At 43.5% G+C, this 22,132-nt stretch overlaps 1 protein-coding gene across 1 annotated transcript in view; it reads right to left on the reverse strand.

Annotated features, from left to right (window-relative positions):
- robo2 (roundabout, axon guidance receptor, homolog 2 (Drosophila)) overlaps positions 1 to 22,132 on the reverse strand; it is a 147,784-nt gene that overhangs the window by 10,382 nt on the left and 115,270 nt on the right. Inside the window, exons 14-24 of the mRNA XM_034549008.1 lie at positions 21,608 to 21,729; positions 19,643 to 19,874; positions 16,686 to 16,810; positions 16,421 to 16,592; positions 15,289 to 15,477; positions 14,341 to 14,367; positions 11,508 to 11,550; positions 7,477 to 7,604; positions 6,017 to 6,289; positions 4,908 to 5,033; positions 850 to 1,009 (exon numbers count right to left, since the gene is read on the reverse strand). Coding sequence (XP_034404899.1) covers positions 850 to 1,009; positions 4,908 to 5,033; positions 6,017 to 6,289; positions 7,477 to 7,604; positions 11,508 to 11,550; positions 14,341 to 14,367; positions 15,289 to 15,477; positions 16,421 to 16,592; positions 16,686 to 16,810; positions 19,643 to 19,874; positions 21,608 to 21,729 — 1,597 coding nt within the window. The remainder of the gene's footprint in view (positions 1 to 849; positions 1,010 to 4,907; positions 5,034 to 6,016; positions 6,290 to 7,476; positions 7,605 to 11,507; positions 11,551 to 14,340; positions 14,368 to 15,288; positions 15,478 to 16,420; positions 16,593 to 16,685; positions 16,811 to 19,642; positions 19,875 to 21,607; positions 21,730 to 22,132) is intronic.

Raw genomic sequence — 22,132 nt, forward strand, 5'->3', positions numbered from 1 at the left:
ACTAGCTTCTCTGCCACTGAGACAAAACATACAATGACAACAATACCCAGGCTCAAGCATATACAACAGAGATGGCAATCTCCATGATGTACAGGGAGAACACGCAAAGCCACTATCTGTCTGTTTAATTCACACATTTAAAATGAAAAAAATAGTTTTCTGGGATTTTTGGAAGGGCTTATACCTGAACATTTTAGAAATTGTCTACACTGCCGTGATCATTGTGCTCAATTGTTTTATCGGGCCATCTTTAACACTCAAATGTATAGGTTTAGCTGCCCACAAAATATCCAAAATCGCATCATATTTAATTGACCTAAATCTACTTATATCATAGATTCATATATGTCGTATGTGTACAGATTGTAAAGCCCTCTGAGGCAAATTTGTAATTTGTGGTATTGGGCTATACAAAATAAACTGAATTGAATTGAATATAAATAAAAACAAGATGTAACTGTGTTACTTTGTGGAAATAGGGATATCGAACTGAAGTAGAACCAAAGGTATCAATAATGGAAATATACACATTATAATGGGTTTGGGCCGTGTTGCATGATTTTTCTTTCCTCCTTGAGTTGAGAATTAACTTGCCTTGAAATGTCTTAAAATAAAAAAAATAAATGCTAAATTGGCCATATTGCATTTTCTTTTGATTGGTGGTCCTTAACTTCACCTCGTCAGTTTCCTGTCAAGCATTCTCAAGTCGCACAATGTGCCAGGCTTCAATATCTGATTATGAGGTAAAAATACAAGATCTGTGCATCATCCGTCATGTTTCATCCTGCATGAACACTGTTCACAAACGAATAGTGTATTACTATCCGTTTAGAGCCCGAGTGGACATACCCTCCTCTGTCATGATGCTCATTGGGATAATGGTCCATCTCAGTGCCAGGGAGAGGGTGAACAGGGGGAGGGGGGAGGGGAACGTTGGCCCAGTTGGATCCATTGGCTTTACTGGGTTTGGAGCTAGCCTTGGTCTTCTTCTTCTTTCCTCCCTTTCCACCTAAACAAGGGAAGATTGCAATCAGAGACAGTCATTGAAAATTGGATTGTAAAAGAAAATCAATTAAAAACTAATATAAGAGTGGGACAGCATTGCAAATTACAGTAGCTGCTCTTGCCGTGTGACAAATGTGTATCCAGATGAAACTCAATTTAGTCCAAACATGCTACTTAGATTACAGATCAATTAGTACTCCGTTTCAACATAGCCTCAGAAAATTTTACACACTTTCAAACACAATATTTCCATGGGCTCCTGCCCGTCAGTGCTTACATAGAAAAGCTCAAGGTTGCAGGATGAAAAGCATGCATCCATTGATTAATTGACTGAAAAGCTTCAAATCTCCATAGAAACAGGAAAGAACGGCAGTAACTGAGGTTGAGGCAGACCTTTGTGCTTCCCCCATCCCTCAGTGTCCCCTTTCACACCAGGCTTTGGGTTTCACAATGAAATATCTCACTTCACAGCATCATCATAATGAATGGCTTGTGTAGTGTCAGTGTGTCCCTAATGGAATTCACTGAGAGTCTATTACTACTTTCATTTCTTTTATTACACCGGAGAGCCGCTAACCCCATCCATTTCCACTCATATCCCTCCAACACCAAATTCTCCCCTGTCCCATCCATCTTTATAAATCTGCCAACCAGGTCAATACTGAGGTTTTTTACATTTTGGTCACAGTGGAAGAAACCAATTTTTCTTTAAAACACATTTGACTTCAATTCTAAATCTGTTTTTAAGTTGAGGTATATACAGTACTCGGGTTAGATCACCATGCCTATTTAAAATCCAAGTCCATTTTGTTTTGAACCGTATAAAAAAAAAAACATGAAGAAAACAACTGCATTTAAAATCTGTTTTTTTCTTTTCTTTATCTGTCGAAAGAATATTAATGAAAAAAAGACTGTAGAGTATTAGCATCTATAAATCCATTTGTGGCAGTGCCTCCCCCATTAGTAAAGACGTAACCTCAATCCAGGAAATACCTCAAATTGACATCACTAGCCACACAGATGAGTCCGAGCCATCTTTGGAAACTCTTGAACCGATTAGTATCGGTCAACTGTCGGTTAGCCTTTGCTGCTAAACGCCTGTAATCCCTTTTCCAAGTGCCACAAAAAAAAAATGCCAATACTGGAACTTGAGCAATGCAATATAATGCCCTCTAATGTAATCTTATAAACTGACGGGACTTGCACACAGTAAAAAGTAGATTTCCGTTATCAAAAGGAATATACATTTTTATTGATTTTCATGGAAGCCAGATGACAGAGAAATAAAGTCTGCATAAAATTCTGAATATGACACTATTATAAGTATGTTACTAGGAAGAAGAACAAAAGCACTTCAACGATGATCATGGTGCTAGGGCACGAAGAGATGGCAGGGGTGTCAGAATAAGATTAATAAAGATTGGAAGTAATAAAAGAAACAACTGTAAGCCCAAGGCAGGCATCACCACAGTGTAAGTATAGTCTGAAAGTAATTGCATTTCCTAATCGTACCTCTGGGCGACACATGACTTTTACCAATAAATGGTGAGCTGACATGATTGTTCTATCATTCTATGTCTCCACACAAACCCAGCCATCAACGTTGTAAATGAGCCTCTTCCAGGGAAATATGGTCTGGCAGTGGCATTACAAAAGCTCACCCCAAATATGAAAAATACAGAGAGAGACGCTGTGGCTAGGAGCTATACATGAATTACACAGTGAACCCATCTCCTCTGGCAAAACTGGGCTTGTCTTCAAAGGGGAACTCATACTAAATATAGATTGAGCGTTGGGTATTTATACCCACGGTTTGGGCGCTCCCAGCCTTTAACTGTAGGGCTGCATAGCCTTGAGCTTGCTCTGTTTTCATTGGGTGCGTCAGAGCTCAGGGGGAAAGCCACAGAGCAAAGACGCGAGAAGGACCATTCAGCCAGATATAACTTATGAGAATCATTTCAAAAAGGACATAAAGAACTAAAAGTCATGTATCATCACATTTAAATTAAAAATAAAATAAAAATAAAAAAATATTACACAATGAGGTGAGATGCGAGGTATATGGGGAGTGCAGGAGCACAACAGGACACACACAACAATGGACTTCACAATCAGGGACGGTGTGGCTTCAGACACAGCCTGGGTGTGAGGGAAGTGGGGAGTCTTGAGGGTTCAGAGAAAACACAGAAAAGACCAGCTACCTCTTTCCCCTCCACTAAGAAATGTTTTAATGAGCAGCTTCATGTCCCCAGTGGAGATCCATGCTTCCATGAAAGCTGCTCTATTTCGGTTCCTTTTCATCCTGCTCTCCTCCTTCAGACCTGACATTCATTATTCCTTCCTTCCTTCCTTTATTCCTCAGAGGGAGAGCAAGGCACTGTAACTTCAACTTTCCCCCTCTTTCAAATGTTAGTGCTTATCTCCTGTTCACTATAGGTCTATAACGGATTATAGGTCTATAACGGACTAATGAATATCACATCTTATGTTAATTAATTCCATTTCATAGCATCATTAATACAGATGCCCACTTATTATCTCTTCAGTCTTATTTATACATACATTTTTCAATTAAACATGCAAAGTCTCTGAAATAGATACTAGCTAACAAAATGGTATACATTCCTCTCATTGTATATTTTGATATGGACTACTGTGTATAGGTGTAAGGGGGATTGAGCGAGGTGAATTCTTATAACAATACATTTGTTCCTATGTATAAATTGACATCATCCGTATCCCGCACAATGTCCCCACACTGTCAGCACCTGTCACTCAACTGATAATAAAATCCAACATTTTGGGGAATATGGTTAATCACTTTCTTGCCAAGATTTAGATGAGAAGATTAATAACGATGGACAGGCTATCTGTTGCCCCCTATTCCCAATCTTTTATGCTAAGCTAAGAGGTTACTGGCTAGCGTACAGAGGCAGGAGCGGAATCGATCTCCTTATCTAATTCTCGGCAAGAAAGTGAATATGTGTATTTTCCATTATGTCGTGCCATTCTTTCAAGGTTTAACTTCTCCGACATATTTTACATTGCAGGGATCTTGATTATGTTCCTCTTCATCTCATAAAACTATAATAGAACATGTGCAAAGCCCAGTCAAAGCCCTAAGTAACCTAGGACAAGAATCTGCCTGTAAGCCATGGACACTTCACATCCCTCTCTCCAGCCCACTGTGTTCTAGAGCATTGCATTTCAGACCAGTTAAGGCACTGGCTTGTAACTAGATAAAGGAGGAGAGTGTAGGGGAGGCAGGCAGAGGGCTGCCTTGGTGTCCTATAAATGACATTGTAATTCTGTGAACATGGGTTTTAGTGTAGTCAGCCACCATTAGGGGAAGAGGGAAAAGGGAAAAAGGGAGGTATTTTTGCCACTTTACCCAGCCAAGCATCTCTAATGGTGTGTGTGTGTGTGTGTGTGTGTGTGTGTGTGTACATAGTCCACTCTGTCTGAAATACTCCCTCTGTCACTATTCCCGTCTGCTCACTCACACCGTGAGAGACAAAGCCTTTACGAGACAAAAACCCAGCATTAGCTCTTGCACTGATATAGAAGTTTCTTTATGCTTTAATAAGCTGTTGATTCCTATTCAATAACACAGCATGGTTACAAACCCAAGCAGCTATTGCACTCAGAACCCCATGTGACCAGGACAAAATCACTTTAAAATAATGTATCCATCCGGCATTTAGAATTCACATGTAAGCAGTGGGAGCTAAGTGAGCAAAGCATCTCTGGTGATGACATTTTCTTTCTCGGATGTCAGGTTAGTACATGCAAATAACCGATCAATAAAGCAATTAAGACATCAGTCAATCATTAAGTCAAGCGGCAGAGCCCCCGAGAGCGTCCCAGTTTACTTCATGAAATTCTCTGCTGCGTAAACCAACCTGAGAGACTGCCGCTTCGCTCTGAGCTGTTGTGAGAGCTGGTGGTGCTGAAATCTTGTGATTGGTTGTGTGGTATTCTATTAGACAATCCTTCGGCCAATCGGTAGTCAGGAATGAAAAGGAGTGCTACAGTGGGGGTTAAAGGGCAAAAATCACAGTGGCATCAGGTGATTGTCAGTTAGCACAAGCACATGCATACATGCAGTTAGAGCAGTAAGCAAGCAGGACATATTTGGGAGTCATACATTCAGGTGCACATATTCAAGCTTTCTTTCACCCTCTGATTTGTATGCAACAGAGATATTTGATTTGTTGTTGAATTGAAAAACATAGCGACAATCCTTCAATCAATGAGATTAACGAGTGAATAGTGAACATTTTTACTCCATATTTGCAGCCCGGCAGAGAGATATAATCATACAAAATCCTATGTGATCATACTTCTCAAAATAATGACAGGGAGAATTAGAAATGTAGTTTTTAAAGATTCATTGCATGTAAGGGACTATGAACAAACTATAATTAATCTGTTGTAGACTGTTGGAGAAAGATTATATAAATATGTATTAGAATAGAGCAGAGGAATGCTCATTACACCTATAGTGTGAAACTCCACTCGGCTTTAAAAAATCCTGCATCAAATCCACGGTAATTAATTTGGATTATTTTCTTAAACATTAGTCAAGCTAAAATGGATTGGCAATTACTCTGAAACTGAAGGAGGAGTGGTACTATCATGAAAAACCAGCAAGAAAATGGATGGATGACTTAACTACATGACTCCTTCATGAGATGTTTATTCAACCTTGGAGAGTGACCACGATGATGTCTGCTGGGGGAAAATTACTCTTTTTAAGACAACCTCCCTCAAGCCACAGTGGCTTTAAGAAGGCTTTAGAGACTTTTGGTGGAAAAGTCCAAACTCCAAATGGCCATCTTGTTCCAACTGCAATTGTGTGGCTTGTGATCTGGCTTACTTCACTCTTACAGGATAAGAATAATAAGAATAATCTCCAGGGAAGGCTATTTAAACTTGCTGAACCTCACACACAAGGGTAACAGCATCTCCACACATCTCTATTAGCAAACTATCTCTTCAAGAAGCTTACTGTTGTTGCAGGAATTCTTGTCGGGCAAGGAGTACCCCAGATTTGCCATCTCCTGCTTGGCCTGGAGTGAGGCCTTCCACTGGGCCTCAGGCAAGTCCACGGCCAGCTCGTGGATGCTGCTGGAGTGGAGAATCTGGCTGGTGGCATAGGGAGTGGCCTGGGATGTTTGGCCAGGGCTGTTGTAGTTGGCTTTGGTGGTAAAGTCTATACTGCTGTAGATGGCACCATCGGAGAGCATGGTGCCAGTTTTATCCCCTTGTCCAGTGGGGAGATCTGGGAAAGAAGAAGGGAGGGAGCTTATCGGATCGCTGTCCTCTAAAGCAAATGTTAAAAGGTAAATGGACCTGTACTTGTAAAGCGCTTTTCTAGTCTTCCGATCACTCAAAGCGCTTTAACACTACATGACATCATTCACCCATTTCTAGACTGATGGGAGGGGCTAAGGTTCCACCTGCCCATCAGCAGTAAATAACATTCGCACACCGTAGGCACAGCTACGGGAGCAATTTTGGGGTTAAGTGTCTTATCCAAGGACACATCGACTTGGGCTAAAGGAGAAGGGGATCAAACCGCCGATCCTCTGATTGAAGGACGACCCTGCTCACCACTGAGCCACAGTCGCTCGTTAAGCTCAGCTGTAACCGTGGTGTATTTAAATAAACACATTTCTGGGTTTTTTGTAGCTTATAAAGAGAAAAGGACTATCCCTGTACACCAGGCCTTGAGTGACATGGGATTTAAGTGCATTTGGTCTTTGAGTGTGATGGGAATGCAGTCTAGGTCCATGTGCTTTCAGGTCAGCTTGTATCTTAAGAAACATGACTGAACATGTTATTCTCATAAAAAACTCATCCCAGTCTGGTGTCCCGTTTTTCCCTCCACATGTGAGGATCTCACTCCCCTCCTTTCTCTGTTCATATACAGAGGTACAATGCTGCTGCTATGCATGTATGTGTGATGACTGAGGAAGAGAGAGAGAGAGAGAGAGAGAGAGCTCGGGGAAGAGCAAGCAGACTCTCTCCATGGCACATGGTTCGCATGCCCAGTGAAGGGGAGATGATGTAGAGCCATGGCGGAAGTGTCCGCATCTGCGCCAGTCAAGCTGCGCATGTCCTTCACGACTGGCTGCTCGAGACCATCCTTTCAAACACTCACCCGCCCCCTGCTCCTCTACCCGTCTCTCCCCTCACATTCTCTTGCTCTGAGATATGGGCTGTGACACCAGGCTGGACTATTTGCCATTACTCAGCCTGGTGACAACAGAGGCCCCGCTGTTAATGCTCTGGCTCTCCTCTGATGTGATGAATAAATATACACGCAAAACACACATGCAATATGCCTATATGTATATCTTGAATGCATTTATGTACATGAAGAAGAACAACAGGAGCTCCGGTAGAACAGAGAGGAGGCCATCATCTTTCATCTCTTATGGTCTGGGACACCACAAAGGCACTCACCTCCTCGACCAAAGTTACTCAGGTCATTGGGTCCCCCGGAGCTGCTGTTGACAGGCAGGCTGGTGGCTGGCCAAGAGTCCGCTAACCAGGGGTAACCTGGGTCACTGGCATTCAGCAGGCCTGGCCGGCTACACAGAAACACACAGGATAAAACAGTAGATTATCCACAAGCTGTGAAACTGCATTAATAACAGAGCTTTTTGTGCAAAAAAACCATCACCAATTATTGATTATTTCAGCAGTATGTAAATGGTTTCTGAAAAAAAACAATATAATGTGAAGACAAAAATAATCAAACATATGTTTAAATGTTAGTCTGTGCAAATTAATGTGTGTTTGTGTGAGATAAGCTTGCCATAAGCCACTGAAGCTAATGAAACACTTCTGAGATAGGGGGAATACTGTGTTGATACATTTCGTCTCTCACAAAGTTGGAATTCCTTCAGGCAAACACAGTCCTTTATCTCTCTGTTTCTCCTGCTGTGTCTTTGTCACATTCCCTGAGTTATGAATGCAAAAGCACACCGTGGAGACACTAATGCATGCATTTGCTCTTTACACACATGTGCAGCAGTGCACGCCGACACACACATGTATACATTTCCTTATTCATTAATATATTGCACATTCTGCAGTGTTTTCCCATCAACCCCTCGTGGTGATGTCCAGACAGTCTAAATCTTATTTGATGAGACGTCAAACCGCGACCCTAGCCCCACCATGATACCCACTTGTGGGATGCCTGCGTACGGGCGAGGCCAGCTCCATTTAACAGGTGTTGTGTCCCTCCTGAGGGGGGTGAGAACTATAAAAAGCAGTCATTAAGCCTTTAACCTGTCATGGGTGACTGCTGGGAGGCCATTAGGATCACTTTACTGTACAATCACGTCTGAGGCTCGTTACCATGGATAACACAGATGGAGTTAAATGAGAATTAGAGATTGAGTCAAATGTCTATGTAATACTTCATTGACACATCATTACCTGCTTTATTCCATTGCAATTGTATTGAAATCAATTCAAATGTAACAAGAGATTAAGAAGGTATAATTAATAGTATTAACACTATTACGCAGACAAAATACCCAAAACAAAAATATCCAACGTGTTTGACTGTTTTACATTTTTGGTATTTGACCCTGAGAATTCACACCCTGCAATGGCCAGACAAGCGCCACATGTGATGAACCGGATGGCACTGCCTTCTCAGAATCACAGCCCACCCCGCTGTCAGTGCCCGGCAGTCCTGTGTCTAGCGCACGACAGATACACATGTGCGCTAGCTCAGTAGTTAGTAGCCTGGCTGCCTGGTGGGGCTTTTTGTCTCAGCTCCAGCGGGATGACGCGTTGGCTCTGAGGGACTGAGAGCGAGTCAAGCCCTGAGGACAAGGGCAGGTAATGGGCGTGCGGCAGTCAGTCTCAACCTCTGCTACAAGTTCTAATGAGAGGAGCTGTTGCACAAAGAAAGGGGGGGGGGGGTCCAAATGAACTGCAGCTCTGGCAAGCTAAGAGTCCTCGCTGTGGTTCCTGAATGCCAAATCAGGCCCTCGGGGGAGACACGTCATTCAAATTGATGGCTGTGCATCAGACACATGCACTTTTATAGGGTAATGCATCTCTCCCCGTCCTTCTACCTCTGTTTCTGGCTGCCACGCTCCCCCACTGCCATCATTCTCTCTCACCATACCGTCTTTCCCTAACCCTACTTACATTTATTTCCCCCACATACACCCTCCACCTCCTCTTTCTTTCCAGCGCTTAGCATCTGTCAGACTAAAAAGCAGCTGAAAAAGAAGAGGACAATGTTCTCTTTTGTTGACTCCAGTAAGACTGCACCACAAATACACACCGTCTAAAGTAAAAGACCGTGCCTTTGTCTTGTTACTTGTCTCATTTGCCCTGTGTGCTACATCCTCACCCAGCCCACTAGAGAAAGACCGAAAGCCAAGGAGCTGGCAGTGGAAATGGAAGGTACACAGCAGTATTCCTGCTGAGGATAATTAGAATAAGACTGATTTCTTCTGGGGATGGATGTCTGTCTGTCTGTCTGGGACATACATCTAATAAAAAGTCGACATTTCATTTTTAATCCCGACCTAGGATGGATGGCAACCTTGGCAGATAAAATTTGATTTGGAGCGTTTCCTCTTCCTGTTAGATATTACGGTTACTTGTACTGGCTAGGAAACCATAAATACTGCCTTGGATGCCTGACACTGAGCTTCCCATAAATAAGCCGAGTGAGATATATTAATTCCAAAGCAACTTCATAAATCAGGTGTTTATGGTCCCACAGACTAGTGAATGGAATTTGGATTAAAAGTCTAGACATTAGCCAACACTTAAAGCAATGAGAAACACAGATTACTTTCTAGATTAACTCTAAGGGAACATGCTGGCATTAAGCATTCAGATCCTGGGATGTAAAGGAATCTCCATAGCAACAGTGCTGGTGAAACCTGTTCACTGCGAAGCTCACCCCATTCTCCCTGCCAAAAGGAATGAATCTGCTTTGCTAAAATATTGATCAGTGCCGGGATAGGAAGTTATTACTACCTTCTAATTAACATCTCCCTATTGGCAGGGGGATAAGGAATGGGCCCTTATCGGCTTTTATCAATTTCAATTGAGCAGCCAAAGTCAAATTGTCCAGGTCTACCAATCTGCAGCCTATTCATCTTCCATGAATCATTTATTTTGTGATCGATTAAGCGTAATTGTTCAGTGAGGGCAATTTGGCAGGAGCCAATGAGAAACTGGAAACAGACGCAGCTTCATTTGCTATTGTCTAATTAATGCAATAAACATCTCATGTAACAAATGAACACATTCTCCTCTGATATTCTCACTCCTCAGGGCAGATGGGCAAGTTGCGACATCTGGGACTTGATGTCACTAGAGTGACTAACGGATCAGAGGCTTGCGTTAGAGTTGCAGACTGCATCCTATTCCAGCCTTGTGAAAACTATGGCAGTCGCTGCTGACTAAAGATATGACAAATATGGAGGACCACAAATACAGGCATTTCAAATACCATTCGCTGGAGTGAGAATCAGAGCCACTTATGTGGAAAATTGAAGGAAAAACACTACAGCAGAAAGTAGATGAGAAAAAGCGCGGCAAGTGCCGTGGCTAATTCATTGAGAGCATGCTGGCAGCTCACAGAACAATATCGGCAAAATTGGCCATTGTGGCCCCAAGTCATACGCACACAGTAACTGAAACGGGGGGGGGGGGGGGCATGACTATAACATTTCTGCTACCTGGACACATTCCCAAAAGCCAAGAGACACACAGGGTCAGATTTAGTTGGCAATCTCTCTGTGAGTGTTTGAGATGTGGAGGCTTTACCTAGTCAGGTGTGATAAGCAGTAGATAGACAGAAGCCTGGGATTCTCAAGGGAGTCTCTTGAATACTCACAAAGCCTCAGTAACCAGTGTCATTGAGATGTGCCCTATTCTCTGTAGCCCTTCTCTCTTTCACTAACACACACTGAAACGGAGCAGGCTGTGGGGGGAGCAAGCAGGGTACCCCCGCACACCTCTCCCCTGGGTAATTATTTTTACATTATTACATGTGCTCAGATCCCCGCCGCCCACGCAAGGTGACAGGCAAATTTATCACTCCAGAGGGCTTCTGGGTTGCCAGTAGCCAGCAGCGGAAGATAAATGACAAAATAAAAGCACTCTCTGCTTAAATTGTTTCTGTTAATTCTGTTGAGGAGATTTATGAGTTCATCTATCGATGCATGAACAGAGATGTGGTAGAAATGTATATTTGCACGCCGGTTTGCATGGCAGGCACACAAACAGGTATTGGCTATCTATCAATCCATCAGTCATTTATCAGTGTTAAAATCAAAAGCTTGCGGTAGATTTAAGGCATGACCGTGGAGGAGAGTTTGTGTTAAGACATGTAAAGCTTAGGACAGATCGAATAAAATGACAATGATGGCAAGATTGATGTTGTATTTGTTTGTGATATTGCACATGAATACTGATTGCTGCTGTTTGGTTTCTGGGACACTCACCTCCCATTGCTCATCAGACCACCGTCCACTCTCTGGAATGTCACTAAAATCAGAGAAGAAAGGAAGAGGAAGAAGATGGAGAAAAAAAAGACAAAGACAAATATTAAGTGTTTCTAGTATAATACTTAGCAATCAACCAGGATGTATTTCCATCATCAAGATAAAACACATTGTCGTTTCAGTGTTGTCCAGTTTGCCCTTGTGCTTCAACAGCAATGTGTTCATCCATCCAATCTTTTTTTGTTTTTACACAGCTAGATAGTTGATGAATTCCCTAAGAGATCCCTCTGTGTCCAATGCCTTTCATGAAAATTAAAAAAAAGTGCAATGATGGGAATTGCATATTGCTGTGCTTTGCTTTGCATAAATGGAGACGTCATGTGCTCCTCAAGGACAAGATGCCTGATGAGAGGCAAAACTCATTTCATCTTTCTTATTTTGCTGCTGAGTTATTATCAGATTTGTGATTAAATATCAGCCAAAAAATGATTAGAAAAGGCAGAGGGCTCATTAATCACATTGAGTTTTCTATCTACAGGCGTGGAGACTGAGTTACTGATCCTTCAGCTGGCAGGGCTCCCCAGAAGCCATGCATGTGGCCTGTTCCATTACAGTGATCTATAGATAACAAGGGCCGCTCTTTGTCAACGGCTAGTAAAACTCCATGGCTCAAAGTGAGAGACGGCTGTAAAGGATCCATTTCATCTCTGCTCTGTTCAACGGCCATGATGACAAAGCAGCATCGAGAGTTCTAAGCATGTAACAACTTCAAAGGATCACAGGAAGCATGTAAAAGCAGCAAACATTTGGGAAATCACCTCATACTGATGTGGGGGAGAGAGGATGGAAAAAAAAGAGAGCTGGTTTACTCAACAGAGGGGAGGAGAGCTAATTTTGCTCATTTGTTCCACAGATGGAGATTAAAGAGAGGAGGCTGAACATTCCTCCTCTCTTTTCGGTTTCATTCAGGTTGATTCCACAACAAGCCCCGGCACGGGCGAGAGAGGGGGCTTTTTCCGTGGGTGACGTAGTAACGCAGATGACAGGGTAGAGGAAACTAGCATAATAGATTACAGTGGCTGCTAACGAGACATTTTAATGTACCGTCAATTACTTGAGTTTATTTAATCCAATTTCCTCTGACATGAACAGAAGTTTAGGATTTTTGTGAAAGAGAAACACAATTTAAAACTCGTTGAGTATGAATATCGGCACAGTTGCATTTAGGTTGAAGCAACTGAACAGTGGCAAGTGGAATTAAAATACTTCCTGCTAATGAAGATTTTACCGGATAAAACAGACATTGCATTGCCTGAATAAAATATAGCTTTGACAGCTCAAGTCCCTTATTCCGTCATCGCTAAAGCCATTTCTCTTTGTTCCACTACCAACTAAATTGCAGTAGAGCATTCTCTGCCGTTTGAGAGAGGACTGACAGGCGGAGGAGGGTGGAGGCGAGGGGATGCTGTGCGGCGGGAAGGCCTCTGAAGTCCCTATCTGTGCTCAGGCACATTTCTGGGCTGCTGTGGAAGACTTTTATGTTAGCCAGAGTGACACGGTGGCATTGCTGTGCTTCTCGCCTCCGTCTTCCAGATAAGCACTTTCTCCAATATGAATACAGATTAATCCCCTTTAATAAGCATTAAGAAGGGGGGGGGGGTGGAATTAATCAGTGTATAAAAATTCCATCAAATCTCCTTCCTGCTGGACGTGTGCCTCAACAGTGTCGTGATTTACCTCATGTGCTGACGGCTTTAGGAGGCTGAGACAGGACACTCTCGATACATCAACTAATTGTCAATACAGAGAAGGCTCTTTAGCAGCACTCTGGCTCATGTTCTAAAAATCACCTCACTCTAAAAATCACCTCACTCTAAAAATCACCTCACTCTAAAAATCACCTCACTCTAACTCTATAATCTCTGCAAAAGTTGACCTTGTTTTGTGCTCGCCACTCTGAAGTCTTCTAACAAAATAACCTGCTTCCACTGTGGCTTTTCTGAGATGTGCCTCCAATTGAAAAGAGATAACTTTCACAAGCATATTAATGTATTCCATAATCTGTTGTTACAGCTGCTGTGAGTAAAATGAGATTTTGGCTGTAGGCTCCACATGGACCACATAGCTACAGATTTACTTTACAAAATAGATAATTATCATATTAATCTTCTCAGTTTCTCTGATAGGCCGCTTTTCTGTCAGTCCACTCCATCCAAAGACAGTGGAGTCTCAATCAGCAGTGACAATAGAGCACGGCGGTTGCAGCCATAAAAATGTCTCGGATTTAGCTATGAACTAAATGTAGCCAAGGCAGCCACATATGTGTAGTCACAGTAGGGGGGGGGGGGGGGGGGGTAAAGAACACAAACACTATACACAAAGAAAAGGGGGAAAAATATATATAATACACCACCCAGCTTCCTATGGAGAACAGATATATAAATTACAACACGATCCAAGTCTTAAAAAGAAAACAAAAATGAATACGATTATTAGAAGAGAAGGAAAATGGGCAGTCACACCCTGCACCACAAGAAAAGATACACAAGACAGGATGAACTTTCATTCATAAACAGCAACACACATACACACAATTACAACACAATAGGTGTAGTTTTGGCAGGAACAACGGCTCAAGTTTGCAGGGCTAAGATCGTGGCCAAAGCAAATCCAGTTTCTTTGACTAGCAAATGTGCTTCTCTGTTGTACTTGAAGGTTGGATTGCTTTGGCCATGACCATCAGTCCGGACCAATCCAAGCACAAATACTATAAGCGGGCAGGAGATGATTCTGCGAAAGGGTGGGGTGAGGAGACGGGACAAATGAACAGTACCTGCAGGGGTGAAGGTGAAGGACTGAACTGTAAAACAAGAAGACAGAGAAGTTGTGCGTTAATAGCCTGCAGACATAAGCGGTGCTTTAGGGGTATCTGCACACCGGGGACGGGTTCAGGCCAGGAGGTGCTGAGGGTTAGAGAATGTAAGACCACATCGTCGCCCAGAGTGCAGCGCGACAGCCGCGGGAAGCAGCCGGCTCAGAGGCCACAGAGGTGTAGAGACGGTGGCACAAGCCAAAGAGAACACACAAACACACAAACACGGACATTAAACGAAACAAAAATGAAGAGGACGCTAACCAAACCAGCTTGTAGTAGCTGGCAATGTACTTATTCTTTTTGACTTGCTTGACATGTGAATGATAAAAAAAAAAGTGTTTCTCTGGAATGTCTGCTTGTTAATAAGAAAAGAACTAATGTCAGAATATAGTGTTGCACTGACTGAAACGCTAATGCGTTAGTTCATTTACATTTCCTGCTCTCTAATTAAATCTACCACCCTCGGCAGGGCATGTGGACTTGGTGGTTGCTAGTATTGACTGGGGGGGGGGGGGGGGTCACTCAGTAAGATGTCAGGGTCACTGTGTGGGAGGAGAGCTGGACGAACTCCAACTTCAGTGACCAGCGGAGAGTCCAGTCTGCCCACTCAGCTCGACCACCCTGGGCTATTAACCAACACCGTGGGTGGATTTGTCAAAAGAACGGTAGCCTTCTGAAAATGATTCACGGTGACATCTGTCTCCTTTCTTGAGCTGTAACACCCTAGCAATGTCACCCTCACTGCTAGCAACTTCTACAATGTTTTAATCAGAACTGTACTAATTGAGACTGACAGAGGAGAACGATTATTTGTTGAATGGTAGATGAACGCTACATTGTTTGCTCAGGCACAAGAGCAGCGTGTCATTCTAAATGTGCATCGGTGACCAGGCTGATCAGTCTAACCTGCGTAGTTGCTCAGGCCCTTTCTCTTCTTTCTCCTCCAGTAGAGCCAGATGCTGAAGCCCATGAGGATGACCCAGCACGCCCCTCCAATACCGGCAATAAAGGCAGGCTGTTTCACCACATCGGTGATCTGCTCTGTGATGCTGTTGTTCCGGTTCCCATGTATAATCACGTCCCGGAATTCCTTACCTGAGGTCACGGGGATAAACAGGCAACATTAGTGTGATGCTGGGCGGGTAGCTACTGGAGAGAAACAGGAAATAAAGTTGTTGTGCATGTTATGCTGCTTCAAGGTGAGTCCATAATATCCCAACCGCTGTTCCCAACTCTTACACTTTTTCACTGAGCAGAAATGATACCTACAGATAAATCAAGACAGGGTTAGGGCTGGATTAAGCTCAAATAAAGTAGGTCTGATGAATTTCAGCTAATATATTGACCAAGCGAGCAGGACATGGATCTAAAGGATGTGCAGTGAAATGTAATGTTCAGACTGAAAAAGACAAAGCCTGAAGGCTTATAGCAAACCCCCAGGTGAGCAGGTTGTTTGCTAAGCTCGGTCCCTAATTCACTCCTTGGCCGGTAAAACACACCATGTGAAATGAGAGGAGAGGATCCTGGTCTGTATCGATCGCTCACCCTGACTAGAGAGCATGCCACTATTTCTTGGAGCATAAGACTCAGAGCACAAACAAACGTTTCCGTACATTGACAAGAACAAATACACACTCATGCAAAGCCGCACAAATACTCTTCATCTTTTATATTACTGTGTAACCACATGAAAACACACACCCATCCACAGACACACAAACACACAAGATATTATATCTGCAAGCTTGCGGCTCTGCTCTCGGAGATGGATTATGTGAGTGACACTGGGGAAATAAGAACATGCTACAGGCCAAGCCATCAGTTATGGGTCAAATCAGGCACAATCTGCCTCAGCTACACATAAATCATTCGTGGTCAGGTCACATACAAAAAAGGTAGTATTTTAACAATATTATCCATTTGGGCGTTCCTAGTATTTCAAATTTACGCTATTTTTTACTGAAATACAATCTTCTTTGTGAACACTGACGTTGACATACGGGAAAATGTTAATTTGCTTTTTGTCAATCCACCTTACCGATGATAATAGACTGAGGTTCGCTCTTGACTCCAACCCCTGCACTTGTGCTGGCAGCCACCTCCACCCGGTACACCACTCCCACCTGCAGCCCGCCCACCACCACTGAGCGTATGGCTGCATCCACTGTCTTATTCACATGGAAACGTGTCTCATTCCCTAGACACCAGATCTAAAGCAGAAAAGGGAAAAAATACAGTGGCACTTGATTCCATTTGGCTTCGATAAGTTCAATGCAAATCCACGTCAGCTCGCTGAGACAAACCTTGTACTCTTGGATGATGCCGTTCTGGTGGTCTGGTGAAGGGGGATCCCAGGAGATGCTAATGGAAGTGCTGTTCTGGTTTCCCACAGTCAGCACTGTTACCTGCTGAGGAGGTGCACTGGGAGCTGAAAGAGGAGGCACAAAATAACCAGGTCAACCATCAAATGCACTATTCTGCAGCTCAGCAGAAGAGTATGTAGCCCCTTAGAAACGGGAAGACTGGGATGCACAGCCGTATTGTACATCTGCATGTGTTTGAACAGTAGCTCACACACACACACACACAAATCCCTGCTTTTCAGAGGAATGTTATTCTTCGGGGATGGCACAGGTGGCTGAAGGCTGTCAAAATGTCTCATTAGAGGGGGATTTACATGAAGAACACGGCAGGTCTGACAAGGCTATAGCCTTTCTTTTAAGGTTTCACGATGATTTAATATCTCATACTCTGCTCCAGCCTGGTGGATTTGCGCAGACAATACTCGTATTGATTTGTGGAATGACGGTCTGGCACAGTCAGGCAAGTGCCTGCTCAGTCAAGCTAAGACTCTGGCTCCGAGCGAGCCAGGTCAACGAGCTTAAGAGGATGAAGCGCAGACGAGAAGGAAATATAAAAATAAAATAAATAATTTTAGGGGAAGGAAACATGGTCTCAGTAAACGTATTGACTGATTTCATCGATCAGCCAGATGAAACTAAAGCCAGTAGGTGAGGATTAGAGGGAAGCTTCAGAGCGGGGCACATCTAAATGAATCGGCTCTAGAGAGTGGATAGAAACAAGACAAGTCCAAGCTTTCCTGAGCCTCACTCTCTTATTCTTATGGCAACAATTGTCTGACCCCACAATGGGTAAAAGAGGAAAAATAAATAATAGTTGGCCGAACTGGAAATAACGTTTAAAAAATATTTGGTTCTCATTTCCGCGGCGGCTGGCAGGAGAGCGTCACCACAGCAGAATACTGACAGGTCAATTACTCCTGGGCTGCCTCTCTCTCACCTCGCCTCCATCCAAAATGGCACGTGTCACCCTGTAAATCTGTGCTCATCCCTCAGCCACACTGGCCCCCAGAGAGCCAGAAGGCCCTGGCATGGTGGAAGATGAATGGGTCCAATGATGAACCCAACACCTTGGCCCGATTAGAAACAATCTGCCAAGGGAGCGTCTGATCAACCATCACGCTCAGGCTCTCCAACACTGCATTACATCCAGGTGACAAAGTGCTGGATTGGTGTGTGGCAGCAATCAAAGACAATGTCGTTCAAAGTTAATGCTATGAATGATTTAGCAGCTTATTATCATGCATATTTGTGCTAAACAATATACATTTTTCAATAGAGGCCCCCAGAGGCTGTCCTAATAGAGCCATTAGCGGAGTGATGTATTGCATGCAGGAATGTGACCCCCTGTCTCTCTCACGCACACACAGTGCCGTGCTGCATGATGAAGGAAAACAAACATATCATATCTAGCTAATGGCTGGCAGTGGGTGGTGTGAGGAGACCTGTGGCCCCTTCCCCAGAGATATCCATCAACGTGGATAAAGATCTGTCCACTAGAAATACACTGACACAAACATTTCACATTTCCTTCCCCCCTAAATAAGCATGAATTTGCATAAAATATATGCATCCTTAGTGACTTCTTAGACAAGCATTCAGTGGGAATCAGATGGCTACCAGAGTTCATTTATCAGCCATGACATAACTGTCCAGATGGAGAGTGAGAGAATGTGTGAAAGAGGAGGAGGGAGACTACAAAGATGGACACAGCATCGGAGAGCTGAGCATACTGTAACCCAGCATCCATCTGGACCTGCTCAGGGGATTCTCTAATTGTGTTAGCTAATGGACAGCCCAGGTTTTAATCACCCTCTGATCAAGACTTTTCTATCCATCTAGCGGCCCTTCTTAGTAGTCCCAGGGTCTCTGAGGAGCCTGGAGCTGTGTGTTTGACGGCGTATCAGCTATGACCAGGCTGAGCAGCGGGCTTGTGACAGAAATAGAAAGCGGTCGAGCTCTCTGAGGGACTGGGATGCAGATAGAGCAGAAGCAGGGATTGTTATCAACACTGGTAATAGCTGGAACATTCAGGTTTCCGGAGGCCGTCGGGAAGGTGGTGTGCTGGCATGCGTGTGTTTTCTGCATGTGTGTGTTAGTGTTGGGGACAGCTGTAATGGGATGGAAGTTACACTACAGCAGTGCGTGCACTGGCTGGCTACATGAGATAGGGTCCCTCTGAGAAAGGGAAAATAAATGGGCCTGTCACACAGACAGGATGTGAACTGTCTCCCATACATGCAGGCCTAAATATGCTGTGGCACTATGGGCTTTGTCTCCAGTATATGGGGTCTGTATTTGTCTCTTTGTGCGAGTGTAACCGCACGTACCGAGTGTCTTTCCTTCGGATCACATCAAAATGTTTCTTCAGCTATGAGACTCAAAGGTTGACGCAGTGCTTTTGGACGCATTTCTGTTTGGGCATTGGTCAAAATAGTGAATTCATCCAAACACAGACCTTTGTGTGTGTTTGTTTGTGTGTGATATTGTGTCACACTGCTCTGTGGCCTTGTCAGAGCCTGTATCAATCAAGCTCCAGGCGACAGATCATCTTCACAGGAGGAAGTGTGTGCTGCGCCCAATCACAGCTCAGGCCTGTGGCGGCTGGGTGATGGATTAGAAGAAGTTTGGCACTAACCACCAATCATAAAAAAAAAAGCACAGCAGGAAGGTCAGACAGACGGGCACAAACATGCAGGCACGCACACATGCATTCGCACATATACCCTCGACTCTGTGTCAGTGTGATATTATGACACAACCAACATGAAAGCAGCCTACAGGGGTCATGTGTCACCCGTCAACCCACATTTGTAGGAGACTCACAACTGTTTGAATCCCTATGATTTCTTGCTGCTGACATAATCTACAAAATACTCAGCACATCTTCTTCTTCATACCTTCCTCTGTCGTCCGTGATGTTCTGGATTCACTGTCCATGCCTTGAAACTCGTTGAAATAAGGACGGACCTTGATCTCATACACAATGCCCTTTTTGAGCGAGGAGAGGATGACGCTGCGCTCGGAAGGGACCTTCACATCCTGGGTCTGCCAGGGTCCTGGTGAAGGCAGCCCTGAAGTCTGCCTGTACAGAACTCTGTAACCCTGGATGAACTGGGACTGACGATCCACCTGAGAAAGGGAAGGGAGTGTTTCAGTGCACAAAGGATTGTGCAGAGGAGATTGGTAGATGCTTAGCCATTTAGATAACATGAAAGGAAGTTTTTTGGCAATGTACTCCTTCCTCACAGGATTGCATTGATGACACTTTAGAGGCTGTTGCTGGTTTAATGGGCCTTTTATCACAAGCTATGACACACTTAGCTCAATTAACGCCCTGACATTACCTCATTCACACAGCAACCAGCCCAAAGTGTTCCCTCCTCGATTAAAAATACTTTCCGTAATGCCACTAAAGGACACATGCATGTCTCCTATCTATTATAAATCCTAACTAGTGACACCGGAAAGCAGGCCCTCCCACATCTAAGATGGGTTGTGCGTATGAGAATGTCATACAGCAACTCATACAGACACCCTGGGGACATGAGGAGAATACACAGCAGAGGCGATAACAGCAGATCTGTCCCATAGAAAAGACAGAGAGACTGGAAGTCAGATAGCCCCCTGCAACCTACAAAGGACCCCTCCCTTAAAACTTGGACCCATTTAGCTCGACAGAAAATGCTGAATTTATGCAGAGGAGGAGCGGACACATAACTCACTGTAATGGCTTGTTAACAGTAGAAGAAGTGAGCCGAGGCTTTGAAGTGGGATATTAAGCAGCTGTTTTTTGCAAGTGTAGCCAGAGTAAATCAGCAAAATGGATCCCCAGCTTGGTGCATGACTTTTATTAATGGAATGATTTGGGAATATAAAAGCTCTCTGTGTTTACTGAAAGGGCCCCTGATTGATTGGGTAGAAATGTTTTGTGTTGATTGTACGTTACAATCATAAAGCACTGCTTTAGAATTAAATCAGCTACAATGTCTTGGGGTGAGACTTATTACAGGGGTCAATAAACATGTCACCAGGAAAACTGCTAATGTGGTCAATTTGAAAATGGAAACAGGCCACTAAGTGATAAGTGTAAACTGTAAATACCAGCACCTGATTGATTCAAAATAAACATCCACATAGCTATATAGTATAACCCCGTCAGCTTTGAGTGTTATATAAAAACATTGTTGTCCTCATTAGCATGCAATTCAATATAAAAACATGAGTTAGTAGCTGTTTTTACCGTTTTTCACATGTAATAAAGAGGCCTAATTCTGGGAACATAATGTGATTCTTGTTGTGAGGCAAACACCACAATACGCACAAATGCACGGTGGAAGAGCAGGTGTGTGCATTGCTTGTATGTATGAGTGCTAAAGAAGATTAATGCATCACCTCTTGACAGGTAGAAAACAGGAATACTCGTATTCACAAAATGCAGTTCAACCACAAATATTTCAATCTATTTCCATCTGTGCAAAGTCTTTGTTTCAGGAGGGAAGCAGCTGAAGATAGACGGAAGATTGATGAACAACCAGATGTCTCTGACATCTCTTTTGATGGTTAAGAGAACACTTTTTTTGCTATTTGATGTTCTGTTACTTTTAAGTCACCAATTACAGTTTATTTCAAAGCAGCCGTCTCAAGGAACAACCGGACAAAAATTCCCTTACATAAAACTAATGGTGGCCCGAGGTGCACCTTCTCAGCTTCAAAGAGGGATCTTAGGATACAAACTATCCTGACTTAAAGACTACATTTTACAAAATCAAATATGTAAAAAGAATGCAAGGAGATGAGAAAATCACATACAAAATGGTTAAATATATTTGTATTCTGGGTGCAGAAAGACAAGCTGCACTTACCGTCCATGTGACCTGGATTGTTGTGGGACTCAGAACAACTGGGTTGTGCAACCGAACTATGACCTCACCAAGCTCCTTCTGAACGTGCCTATGGTCGACACCCTGGGCTGGAGGACTTATATCTAAGAGAGAGCAAAAAGAAGAAACAAAGAGAAAAAGAATTGAGAGAGATGGCTAAAAAAGAAAGTGTTGCCCACTCCCCTCCACTTGATTTTCACAAGAGTTTGCTCAGTTTCACATTCTAAACCTAATCAGAAGTGGAATGGTAGAAGAGTGACTGAATGGCTTCAACAAAGAAGTGTACAATGGGTGATCACAGATTCATTTGAACATCAGCAATTTCATCTGCATTAATTTCATCCACGTTGTATTCAGGCTCCTGACTAGTCTGAAGAAAAGAAAGCAGACTTGGGCTGGCAAAGTGATTTAGATGTGTGTGTTACTGGGCCTGAACAACCACAATGACAAATGAACTCTGAATGCGTGACCCGAGACCTACTTGATGGGAGATGGACATTATGACAC

Source organism: Cyclopterus lumpus, chromosome 13 (genome assembly GCF_009769545.1).
Source record: "Cyclopterus lumpus isolate fCycLum1 chromosome 13, fCycLum1.pri, whole genome shotgun sequence".
NCBI classification, from domain to species: domain Eukaryota; kingdom Metazoa; phylum Chordata; class Actinopteri; order Perciformes; family Cyclopteridae; genus Cyclopterus; species Cyclopterus lumpus.